The following is a 12,641-nucleotide window of genomic DNA, read 5'->3' on the forward strand; positions in this document are numbered from 1 at the left end:
TCAGGCATACATCCATGCATGACTGGACAGACCCTCACACACACATATGACACACTAACACAAACCTGTACACGTGCACACACACAACACACACATACTCACATGAATACTTTATGCCTCTCTCTTCCTCTCTTTCCCCTTGTTTGTCAAATTCACACTGACTCCCCAGAACCCCCTAAACTCCCTCTCAGGAGCCTCCTCATAAAATCTCCCACTGTGCAGCGAGCAGAGACACTCCCCCCTCCCCGGTGAAGCTGAGTGACGTGCTGACTCCGGAGCCAGGCCAGGCGCCCCGGCTGAAGTGTTTGATGTCGCAGCATCCCTCCGAGCCCAGCTGCATTCCTGCGCCACGCCGTCATTGTCTGCCCGACATCTGCGCTACCCGGATCGGAGCCAGCACCGTCCGCGCCTTCGATCGGAGGAGAGGATCGTGACAGAGGTTCGCGACTCTCTGTGACTCCCTGTGGCGCCAGCAGTGCACTCCTGACGGTCATAAAAAGACAATCATTCCTATTGTACAAAATGTGACAACAGTAAATAATCAGCTCAGAATGAGATACATGGACACCGACATCTCTCAAAGGGCTTGAATTAGTTAATTTGTAACAAATTCTAATTATTATTAAATCACTATGAGATTGATGTTCAGAAAACTTTCCCTTGGAATAAAGATGATGTTCTCAAGAAGAGGGGGTGTTCTGTGATTTCATCTCAGCAGTGTACCAGAGATCATATGCAATTAAAGGAGGCAGTTTTGTATCCTTGGTGGTTTCACTTGAGGGTGTCTGGACAGCACATGGCAGCATGAAAAACATGTGTTGCTATTATTGTAATAACACAAGTCACAGAAATAATGGCTCATAGAAAACGTTGCTGTCCCAAAACTATGGAAACAAATTCTCACTGGTGCTGTTTATGGTGAAGCACCACTGGTCAAGTCAGCAGTGGAATTCATAAACAGGCAGACAAACTGTAGTCTCTCCAGACTGCAGTTCATGACCTCAGCTGGCCCCAAACAAGCACTGTGTGTTTGCACTGGTGAATGAGTGAGTTAGTGAGTGAGTTATTGACTGGATGACAGAGATTGCAACAAAACAGGTATCCCTCAGTCTCAAGAGGATACATAAAAGCAAGACATCAGACAAACTTTCTCTGCCCTCCATGATACGGACAGTCCCTGGGCTGAGCATGATGAGACTCACATCAGACAATATGAATTCACAACGCAGAACAATCCTTGGATCTTTACACTGACCAGTTCCTTTTGGTTTTTCCGATAAAGACCAGACAGGTTTGAACCAGTCTGGAAAAGGGACTCAAAAGTGAAGACTAGCACTTTCTCATCAAAAATATATTGGAACAGCATCCATCCAAGACACTCTCGCCAAAAGCCATTATTTATGCCACATCTGAGAAGACTGTTTCTTTTTATGGTCTCCCATCACACACAACAGCAGACACGTGACCAGAACAACTTTTCCTCGAAGCACAAGACAAGACCAAATGACTTCACCATCAGGTAAGCTTGGGGCTAAGGGACAAGGACACAACCACTAGTCATAGGCACAATAAAAAAGGTTTTTTTTAAAAAGGAATTAATGCAAAAATGCTGTTGCCCCCCTGAGCAGTAATTAAAGAATATTTCAATTGCTGTTATATGATGACACAACAATAGGGCCTCTTAAAGAGCATAAATCTCGACCAAAGTCAAATGGCATATCTCACAACATTAGGCAAAGTGAAACTTAATTTGCTGTGTGCTCCCTGTCAAGCTGCTCTAATATGCAATGGAATTGTCCTTGGCACGTGCTATACCCTTTTCTCTAAATTTCATGAAATCAGATCCAGTAGTTTTTACACAGGCTTATTACATAGACAAATAGACAAGCAGACAAATCACAACCAAAATATAACCTGCTTGACGGAGGTAATTAATTCTCCTTAAGACTTAACTAAAAGAAACCTTGTGGGGATGCGAGAAACAGGAAGTACTCACATATATCAGAGTGAGTTACTTGTGGAAAGCTGGTGGGGATGCGAGAAACAGGAAGTACTCACATATATCAGAGTGAGTTACTTGTGGAAAGCTGGTGGGGCTTCCCCTTCCCAGCTGGAGCGAAAGGGAGTACAGCCCGTCTGCAGTGGATATAAATCTGAGTGCCGAGGGGAAAGGAGGACATGACAGGAAAGGGATGAGCATCCCATAATCCCACGATGCCATTTTCCCTTCAGCGGGAGGATGGCCCTGTCTGTGGAGCAGCACAGAGAACTAGGCCTACAGCAGGTGTGCCGGGTGGGCTTCTGGAAGAGTGGATAGCTTGCCTTCATCTCAGGGCTGAGACTTACTGCTCACTGTCAGGGAACAGAGCTCAGGCAAGTTTTAAATGAATTCATGGTGCCCTTATAAATATAAACACGGTATTCTAGTCCTTTCCCCAAAGTGCCTCATCCAAAGTAGTGCTCAAATCCAAAAGAACACAAAAGCCAAAGCGATACCATAAAAGTGGTTACATATCATCACACGATTACTAGTTTTGGTTAAGGTTTCCTTTTTAGATTTCAAAAGTTGATATCAGGGAAAGGGACATGAATCTGTGCTGCACAGAAGTTTTCTGATTGCTTAACCAAAACAGGGACACCACTGTGGGGTAAGATGCAGATGATGACTGCAGTCTGTGTGTGTGCCAGACTGTGTAACAGTGGGAGAGTACAAACAAGCCAAAGAGCCAGTTAAGTCATTTTCCATGCTCATATTCCACTCCAATTGAGATTTCATGTGGCTCAGACACACCTGATTGTCCAGTGTTGAGTAGTAGGACATTTACTGTCCTGAACTGCAGAGGTTATTTCGCAATATTTTATATATCATTACATTCTCCAGCCATGATAATTTCTGGAGACAAAAGTCTATGAAAAGTTCTTACTACCTGTTTGAGGCAAAATAGAGTTGTTTTGGGGATCAATTGTTTAGGAGCCAATGACTGAGTCAATTTAAATCAGACTCAGCTCTCACCTTGATCTTCACCTTTGTGCCATGAGGAACATTCTAGCTCCTCTGACCTTCTGATCCCCAGCCTCTGACACACACACACACACACACACCCATCATGGGCCTGAGCCCCATCTCCTCCAAACCAGCTCTGCCAGGAGTGGTGCTCTTTAATCCATCGCAGCAGCCTGGGGCAAGGCCAGCAGGCCAGTAGCCCGGGCCAATGGCCGACCTAGGGAAAGAATGACTGCTGAAGGGCCATGGATGCCAGTGAATATGGAGGGGGGGAAAGAAAAGGAGGCCTTCTCTTTCTCTCAGAGCTACTCTCTACATTTGCACACAGTGGAGCCTCAGCCTCGATGATGGCTATATCAGACCGCAATGCTGTCTTTTCTCTGGAAAATAATAGCAGCATAGAGCCTCAACACCTCTCAGGGGTAGTACGCAGGTAGCCCCCCCCCCCATTCCAGGTCTGTCAGTGCTCCACAGCGAGGGGCCTGGAGACTGAGGGGGGAAAAAACAGACCCAACTGCAACCTGACTTCATCTGCTCTTAAAAAATGTGAATCATTAGTTCCTATTGGTATTGACACTGAGTGCTTCCAGGCATCAAAGGCATGTGGCAATGGTAAGCGCACGCTTGTGATAGGCCAAGGCCAAGCCACCTCTTTGTTTTTCCAAATACACTGACCACAGAATCATGATAGTCATAACAACTGGGTAATTACAAGCCTTACCAAAGAGTTATGGTCAGAACCCCAATAATTCTTTGAGGTGCTAACAAACATCATATGTGATTAAATGTTGCTTTTATGGTCATTACAGACAATGCTTTAGAAATGCTCAAGGGAGAAGAGAAAGAAAGAGAGAGAGAAATAGAAACAATCATATGATGACCAAATTTATTTTGAAACAATAGCATTCATGGCCGTAGCTACCATTGAGGACACCGAGGTCATGTCCTCGGTATTTTCTTCAAGTTTCGTTTAATTTATTAAGTAGGCTACGAATATCCGACGAGACAATTATCCTTGCATTAACGTACCATCACGTGACACGCCGTTGCAGATAGGCTACCTCTGACATGTCAAAACAAAAGTAGCGTCGACTCGGTTATCGTGGACTGTGCCAATAAACTAGGCTATTTAACAAACGCAACGCAGCTCACATAAACGTCAATATAAATCCATTATCCAAAATAAATTAACTTGACGGTTGGTTCATTTCTGTCAGAAGGCTTTCACCTGACCTATACAAAGGCTGCAACAAAGTTAACGTTTGGAAAGCCAGAAGAAGTTGAGCAGACAAAGAGAAGGAGGGAAGGTAAGAAAGATAATGGTCGAATACAGTACAGCTGTAATATGGCTATTGAGATGCTAACCTGGAATGAAAATGTTATGTTGAAATTCAGTGGAGATGCAGTTAGCTAACCTGCACTGAAACTGAAGCTCTATTAATGTTATATAGGATGGATAATTAATGGTGTGATGGATATTATCACATGGCCCAAACATAGTGTAACATTTTCAAATTATATACATTATTGAGATTTGTTGTTTTAAGCAATCCAACACAAGATACAGGAGAAAGAAATCAGGCAGTTGAGGATAAAGAAGAGAATAGAGGGAAATGATGAAGGGCCCTCCCAAGTGAGTGAGAAGGTAGCCTATAAGCTCTGCAGCCTATGACCCTGCAATTTATAAATGCAACATTCCCTATGCTGATGGAGAAGCAGAGCATTCCTAATTACAGATGGAGCAGGGTCCAGTCTAAATATCCAAAGCCAATTTTGGAAAAGGCTCTTGAGGTGCATCTAAAAAAATGGAAATTGTGGAAAAGTGTATTGGTTCAAGTTATAAACAAACGGGGGGCCCAAAATTTCTGGCGATGCCGCTGACCTCGGTATTTTAAAAATCCTGGCTACGGCCTTGATAGCATTGATAAATATCATAAAAGGGTAGCCATTTTGAGAAATATGTCAATAGTAAAAACACTGCGAGATGACGCACTCTATTTTGTTTTCTCTGCTTCCAGAAATCAAGCTTTAAAATCCAGATAGAAACGGACACATTTAAGTGATCATGACGAGAGGATTTTCCATCACTGAAGGGTGGAATGAAAATCCATCTCACTCTGCCCAGGGGTATTGAGCAGGTGAAATAATTACCACATTTTTCTTTCTTTTATACTGCCTTATGTGTGACTTCTCCCACAGTCTCTGTTCCCTCGCTTTCTTCATACACTCACTCACTCAGACAAACACACACACACACACACACACACTATCGCGTACGCATACATACACGCTGTCTCACTCTGCAACTTAGTCCGACTGTCTTTGCCAAAGTCAGCACAAACTGACACCTTTTACCATTAATCTAGTCCAATGAGGGAAAATAAATAACGAATTCAGCTTTGCAAGCTCTAACAGCATCATAATATTGACTTATGATAGCTATCTACCATTATCAGGAAAACTACTTTTAAGGCTGCATATAGCATGTGCTTTGCATGACCAGTGTGGCCAGGAAAAGGCTGGTAACAGAAAACCTTTAACAAGACCTGGTGCACTCTTGAATGGCACTCGTGCAGAGATACGCTCTGATTATATCTTGTGCAGATGTTTCCCTGAGACTTTCAAGAGACGTTCTTGGGGTGAACAAAATAGAAATGGGTGGATGTACGTCTTGCATTAATTGTATAATGAAGAACGCTCAGTGCTAGCCTTGGATTATATTTTATGATATTGATGAGGCTATTAACATGTTCCCTTTTTTATGTGAGTAATTGCTTTTCACTAAGGAGGCCTGATGCTTTTTTTTTTTTTCCTTGGCTTTTCAGAGTGGAATTCTATTCTATTAGGACATTTTTCTTCCCTCAACACCAACTAAAAAAGCAAGTTATGGGTCAAAGCTCCTAAACACAGTGATGTCACTCACTACGTCTGAAGAGATTGTGTCTAGTTAAGTCTAATATGCTGAGGACGATACGTCAGCTCAAATACAAACACATCCTCTATGAGCCTCCCCTGACTCCCTGCGCCGTCCTGCTGCTAAGAGGCGAGGTGGGTAGAGTGCTTTGTGCCCTGGATCAGTAGCCGGGCGGGGGGAAATGTGTTGATCCCATTCCTCAGATGCCTACTGCATTAAGCTATGCTCCATAAAAATATGCTTAAAAAATAACAGCGAGAGGGCAGGCCATGCTCTCTAGACTGAGGGCTTCAGAGAGAGCAGCAGGCACATGTGGAGCAGCCTTAAGAGGTGTGTATATGGGGGGGGGGGGGCGGGTGCTGGCACATTGCTACACCCCTGGCAGCTCAATAGCTCCCTGTGGGTAGCCTGGCTAACCAGCCAATGTGTGGTAATAAAATACAGCTCTAGACCAAGGCTGCCTCACAATGCTGCTACTGCCATGATAAATTCTAGTTGGTCTTGGCAAAAGAGAGCACACACGTGACATGCGTTAATCAGCGAGCACACAGCCAAATGTCTGGATATGGATAAGTGTGGGAACGTATGCACTATCTGTATACAGAAAGATGATAGACAGCAGACAGAAAATGCAAACAAGCCTCCAAACTGATGCACTGCCTTGCGGCTCCCTCCCCTCAGTAGTGAAATGGGGAATGTTCTTTAATGAGATATGTGACCTACAGTATTTGAAAAGTCTAATACTTTTATGTTCAATTTTTATCACAACGGTTGACATACGGTCCCTGAACATATTCTGCTGACTTGTTAAAGCCGTGGCACGGGTGGAACGCAATCTCCCATCATCTGGAACTCAGGCAGACTGAGTGAATGACTGTTTTTAGTTGAATATTTATACTGGAATATGTTGAAAGGGACCAAAACTGACAGACAGATAAACAGAAGAAAGAAAGAAAGAAAGAAAGAAAGAAAGAAAGAAAGAAAGAAAGAGAATATCAGTGACATTGATATTTAACACCCACATGTTATACAGAACAGTCCATAATTGAGACAGATGAGGCTGCATTTTGCAATTGGTTCTCAACCCTATTGATATACTGACATCAAATTCAAAAACACCTGCTAAACAGCAAAAACAAAGACGGATTTCACAACTCGAGAGCTCGATTCAGCCAGTGTAAATGATCATGCACATCTGTTCTTTGGCATTTGTCATACACAGACACACAAAAACACATTGTACACTGTGCACATATGCATACACAAATGTCTAAGGCTTTACACAGAATTAGCTATCCCAGTTGTATCCAGAAGCACATATAGGGTGTGTAGCTCTCCTGAGTGGTAACTGTAATGGGCATTGTTTGTGCTGGTGAGCCCTGCCCCTGGGCCCCAGCATGTGAGTGGCTCCAGCAGGGCTGTGAGGCGGCTGGTCCAGTAGAGCGCCCTGAAGGCCCCCTAATCTCTAGACTGTGACTCTCACATGATGCCGCTGCGCTGCGCTCCCTCCTCTCCTGCTGCTACCATTCCCAGCCTCAGGGCCCGGCTAGGCTGCTTCGCCCTCTTCAGCTGCCTTCAGTGACAACCCCCCCCCCCCCCCCACCTCCACCTCCCCCTCCCCTCTCTCTCTCTCACTCTCTTTTTCTCTTTCACCCTTTTCTCGGTATTCCTCTTGTTTCTTTCACTGTCCTGCTGTGGTGCGAGGAAGGAGAGACGGAGTCACGAAGATCTCCTCTCCGAGCCGTCTGGGAGCATGAGGCGCTTTCAGCTGCTGAGGAAGTTTCCTTTCTTCTGGTCACAGAGAGCCGGTGCTCAGGACGGAGAAACCCGCTTACTTATACCAAAGGTAAGGATCAGGATCATAAGGGATGTTTGCAATTCCCCTAATATTGCTTATGGGCTTGATATTCTACTGCATACACTTGGTGTTTCGTTTTCTGACATATTACCAGTAAGATCAACATTACATAAGTGCACATGTCAACAAATACTATATTCCAAATGTCAACAAATATCTGAAACAGAGAGGAACATAGAGAGAGAAAGAGAGAGAGAGAGAGAAAGAGAAAGAGAGAGAGAGATGCCTCAGAAGGTCACAGTATTGTTACGTGTGTCGTCCAGGGAGAGAGCGATGATGGTCCGACGACAGGTGCCTCTGTGTACCAGGGGACCGAAACCAGGGAGTCCGACAGACCAGTCGAGGCTGAGGGCGAGAAGGAGAGGCCGCCTGGTGGTGCGGCGGACGCACCCGCGTCCCTACCTCGCACGCCCCCCAACACCCTCGGCGACTACATCCTCAAGCTTGTCCTGCTCACCTGCAACCTGGTGTTCACGGCCTTCGGCCTGGCGTTGCTCGGCCTGGGCCTGTGGGGCCTCGTCAACAAGGAGTCCTTCGCCCAGGAGCGCATCGGCCAGATCAGCACCGACCCCATGCTGCTGTTCGTGCTGCTGGGCCTGCTGCTGTCGCTGCTGTGCGTGACGGGCTGCGTGGGCGCGCTGCGCGAGAACTACTGCCTGCTGCGCATCTTCTCGGCCATGGTGCTCACCATGGTGGCGGCGCAGGTGCTGGCCGCCATCCTGGCCTACAGCCTGCAGGACAAGATCGTGGGCGTGCTGCGCTCCGGCATGCTGATGGCCATGGTGCGCTACCAGGACGACCTGGACATGAGGTTCATCACCGACGAGATCCAGACGGGCCTGCAGTGCTGTGGGGCAGACAACTACAGGGACTGGGAGGTCAATGTGTGAGTGTCAGCACAGCTGTTTGCTTATATTTAGTTACAGTGTATTTTTTCTGTGGTTGCACTTGTAACCACAGAAACCACAGAAAACTCAAGTAGAACAAATCAGTTAGATTAAAATAAAGTTGTATCATCATGTTGTTAGTCATCATGAAGACTACAACACTGAAATCAACAACAAACAAACAACAAAATTACAGGGAAAATGTACCTTGTGTAACTTTTTTCCAATTAGAACAAAACATACATTTGACACTCAAACTTCAACTCTCTCCAATAAAACCAAGGTGACAGGAGCTATAACACTGCCCCCTGGTGGTCTGTTTCAGGTACTTTAACTGCTCAGCCCCCGGTATGCAGGCGTGTGGAGTCCCAGCCTCCTGTTGCCTGGACCCCCTGGAGAACGGCACCGTGTGGAACTCACAGTGCGGCTTTCGGGCCCAGGAGCTGGGTGAGTTCACAGCCCAGAGCGTCATCTTCCTCGGGGGCTGCCTGGGCGCCATGGCCCGCTGGATCGAGCAGCACAATGGACTCATCGGCACAGTGGCCGTGGCGTTGCTCCTCGTCCAGATCCTCGTGCTGTTCGTCACCACGAGGCTAATGGATAAGATACACTGGCACAGGGCAGTGAGTCAACACTATGCACAGGCCTCCAGGACATGAGGGCTGAGCCAGATGTGCAGCATGGACACTTACAGTCACAGTCAGACACAAGTATAAACATTAGTGCACACACACGCACGCACACACACATACATACACACACACACACACACACACACACACACACACACACACACACACACACACACACACACACACCAAACCACACAGCAAACAGCCCTACCACCTTCCCACAGGATGCAGCTGGGATGCTGAGCTGTCTACATGCTGCAGTGTATATAATTCATTTTTAACCATTCTTCACCGTCAGTATTTGTTTGTCACTGTGATTTATCCTCATTAAAACACTTTTATGGATTGTCCAACATTTTTGCTATTTTGCCATTTATAGGGTCTCATTTTGATATAGTGAAAGATTGCACATGAATTTCCCAAGGAAAATATTTTGTGTGAGTAGCATATATTTTGTCATTTTACTTACAGTGAATAAGTGGAATGTTCTATGAAATGTGACCTGCAGTCTTCAAAATCCACACAGTGAATATAGAATGCACTGTGACATGGTTCAAATAAGACACACTAAAACAGTGCTAATAGGAAAACTGTGAAGCTTTATTTTTTGCCGTTCCAGTGCTCACAGGACTGTGCAAGCTAGACAGACATATCAAACCATAGACAACATCAGTGCACTCAGAATGTGTCTCTCTGGTGCCCCTCCTCATCCACCTACACACACATACAGGCGTTTTAAGGCTGACAGCCTGAGCCGAGCTATGAGCCCCAAACGGCGAGCTGCTCCCAGGCTGTACTCCACCTGATGGCCAGTCTCCGAGGACAGCCACAACATTGGACACAGCGTGGACGAGACAAAAACATGGCAGCTCGAAGGTCTGCAATGCATCTAAACAGAGCAAAGTCTGTGGTACAAAAAGGAAAGCATGGACTAAGTGTTGCCCTGGGCAGACCTACGTAATTCTAAGATGGTGAGACTGTTAGAGTCAACTTCACATGTAATTAGTGCAAGCCGATCCTTCAGAAGTGGCACATGTGAAGTGTATTCAGATATAAAAATGTTTACTGACATAAATCAAACATCATTACGGCTGAAAATGCCAAACAGTTAGAGGGCCAGTGAACAACGTGTTCTCAGTCTGAGCTCATACCCCAAAAATGCTGAAAAGGGAGCAAGGCATCAACAAGGAGAAATAAACTACTGTGGAAAAACTCTCATGTTAGCTGTGAGTTGAAAGCACCTCTAAAACAATCTAAAACAATTAGTTACTGGTTTATGTATGGGAAAGAGAGTAAATGAATTCCCCTTGTATAGAGGTAGGTGTGGGTGGGGGGGCAGATTAGTATGAGACTTCTGAGGACCAAAACACAACATTACTGCAGACATTAAGTGTGATGTGTAAGGAAGTGTGTGATGGTAGGGTAATGCCAGACTTTGTGCAGGGGTGTGTAGGGCAGGGGTGGTAGGGGCTACTCTCAAATGATCCCGTACTGCACTAGCTCATGCAACTCCAGGTGGCTGTAAGCCTCCCATGGACAGATGGTATTGAAGTCTGCGGACAAAAACAAACAAACAAACAGACAAACAAACATGTAAATGTGAGTCTTGAACACATGCGTCTAGCCAATTGTAGTTTTTTTTTTCTGAATTGAATACAATTATAGCACATCATAAAAAAATCAACTTTTTTACCCAATTGTCACACTTACCCATGCCTAAGGCCTCCATTCCAGGAATATCCTCGCCAAACCTGTAGAAACAATCGAAAGACTGATTACTAACACAAAACAACTATGACAATAATGGAAATAATATGAAGCACAGACCCATGCTATTCTATCATATTTCATACAGAGTAGGAAAAAACAGGAGAAGAAGGCTGTTAAACATACTTACCCAATGACTCCTCTCTTTGGGGGCTTGCTCTTGAATTGGCGTGTGTTCCTCTGTTTGAACTTGGGGGGGCCTGAGGTGGACGGCCCAGCGGTGGCACGGATGGGGGCCTTGCTGGCAGCCTTCCTCACCTCCACTTTACCTATTTCAGGGCTCATGGCTCTCCTTTAGATCTGGTCTTGATGATAAGCTTAGAATGCCTTCTGAATGAGTGTGTGTGTGTGTGTGTGTGTGTGTGTGTGTGTGTGTGTGTGTGTGTGTGTGTGTGTGTGTGTGAGAGAGAGAAAGAGAGAGAGAGAGAGAGAGTAAATGAAAGAAACAGATAGAGAGAATGAGTAAGAGACTAATCTTAAATACAGTAAAATAACCTGTGTATAAGACAATCTAGTAAATAGCTTTAAGCCCCTCTCTGTTTTGCGTATGCCATAGGTCAACTGAGCTCTACTGGCATTTGAAAAAGTTATTAGGATGATTTATAATACAGGTTCAGAGTAGATGAGTAGATGTACAGACTAGATGAATTAAGGTTCCTGTAATCCCTCATTCAAATTAACAGGCAGATGTCCTCTAAAACATTGAGTGGGATTGAGTATAATCTTATTAAACCATGGACATTGCAGAATATGCAGAATTTACTGGATGTCAACAACTCCTTTGATCTAGTTAGTCTCTTTTCCTAACGCTTGTGCTCCTTTGCATTAATAATACCAATATGACAATGGTGAGTTAATGGTGGCCATTGCCTTTGAGGTAAAATTCATATTATTTAGTTAATATTCTTGACAAAACTCCAGTGATCAAATCTTATCAGTCCTACTTGCAAATGCAAAGCACCAGTGCAATAGCTGTAAATAGCTGTGACTAGTGTAAGTAAAAATAAATAAAACAATTTATAACAAAATAATGTCAATCACGTCTCTAGTACAATTAATTATGCACAAAATATCCAGTACAGTCAAACCAATAACAGCATCATTAATAATACTTGGTATTATGTCTATCAACAGTATCTCAGATCCCTCTCATTGATCTTTCTCAAAAGATATTCTAGTCTCTTTACTCACCAGATAGTGATGGCTCTTCTCTCTGAGAAGCAGTTGCTCAGTCTTGCAGTGTGCTGACAAGAAAGTGTACCGACATGGACTTTTATACCTCCTGAGACCCTAAGGAGATTACGGGTCACCCGACTCCCCCTCCCTCACTGCTGCCCCTGTACCTGAGGCCGAGGCACAGCTCAGCAGGGGGCACACGTGGTTGGTGCCGTTTGAATGTATTTTGGGCATGCGGCCTGGCGTAGTGGGTTTCCAGTCCCGATGATCCTCCAGGAAGAACAATGGTGGTCAGCAGTGTAGGTCTTTTCAGTCTCACACCAGAGATTATTTGAGGTGTGTGACAGCTCAATGGGCTCCACGTGGACAGCAGGACCGGGTTCCCTTCAAGATTGTGCAATGG

General features: G+C 45.0%; 2 protein-coding genes across 5 annotated transcripts; one reads left to right on the forward strand and one right to left on the reverse strand.

The window, feature by feature from the left end:
* Positions 1 to 1,358: 1,358 nt before the first annotated feature.
* Positions 1,359 to 9,593, forward strand: LOC121705217 (tetraspanin-10). Of its 4 annotated transcripts, none has more exons than XM_042086083.1 (6): positions 1,359 to 1,519; positions 5,023 to 5,142; positions 5,830 to 6,052; positions 7,627 to 7,764; positions 8,040 to 8,662; positions 8,989 to 9,593. In XM_042086083.1, the coding sequence occupies exons 3-6, from the start codon at positions 5,963 to 5,965 to the stop codon at positions 9,320 to 9,322; spliced, it is 1,185 nt and encodes a 394-aa protein (XP_041942017.1). In that variant the 5' UTR covers positions 1,359 to 1,519; positions 5,023 to 5,142; positions 5,830 to 5,962; the 3' UTR covers positions 9,323 to 9,593. The 4 variants fall into 4 exon arrangements, with proteins under 4 accessions (XP_041942017.1, XP_041942018.1, XP_041942016.1 ...); XM_042086082.1 differs by lacking the exon at positions 1,359 to 1,519 and adding an exon at positions 3,922 to 4,311; XM_042086084.1 differs by lacking the exon at positions 5,830 to 6,052.
* Positions 9,594 to 9,908: 315 nt separating this feature from the next.
* LOC121705225 (retinal cone rhodopsin-sensitive cGMP 3',5'-cyclic phosphodiesterase subunit gamma-like) lies at positions 9,909 to 12,300 on the reverse strand. The gene is made up of 4 exons (XM_042086093.1): positions 12,254 to 12,300; positions 11,193 to 11,392; positions 11,006 to 11,046; positions 9,909 to 10,848 (listed from the first exon to the last, which is right to left on the reverse strand). The coding sequence occupies exons 2-4, from the start codon at positions 11,345 to 11,347 to the stop codon at positions 10,772 to 10,774; spliced, it is 273 nt and encodes a 90-aa protein (XP_041942027.1). The 5' UTR covers positions 11,348 to 11,392; positions 12,254 to 12,300; the 3' UTR covers positions 9,909 to 10,771.
* Positions 12,301 to 12,641: the final 341 nt, after the last annotated feature.

Source organism: Alosa sapidissima, chromosome 3 (genome assembly GCF_018492685.1).
Source record: "Alosa sapidissima isolate fAloSap1 chromosome 3, fAloSap1.pri, whole genome shotgun sequence".
NCBI classification, from domain to species: domain Eukaryota; kingdom Metazoa; phylum Chordata; class Actinopteri; order Clupeiformes; family Clupeidae; genus Alosa; species Alosa sapidissima.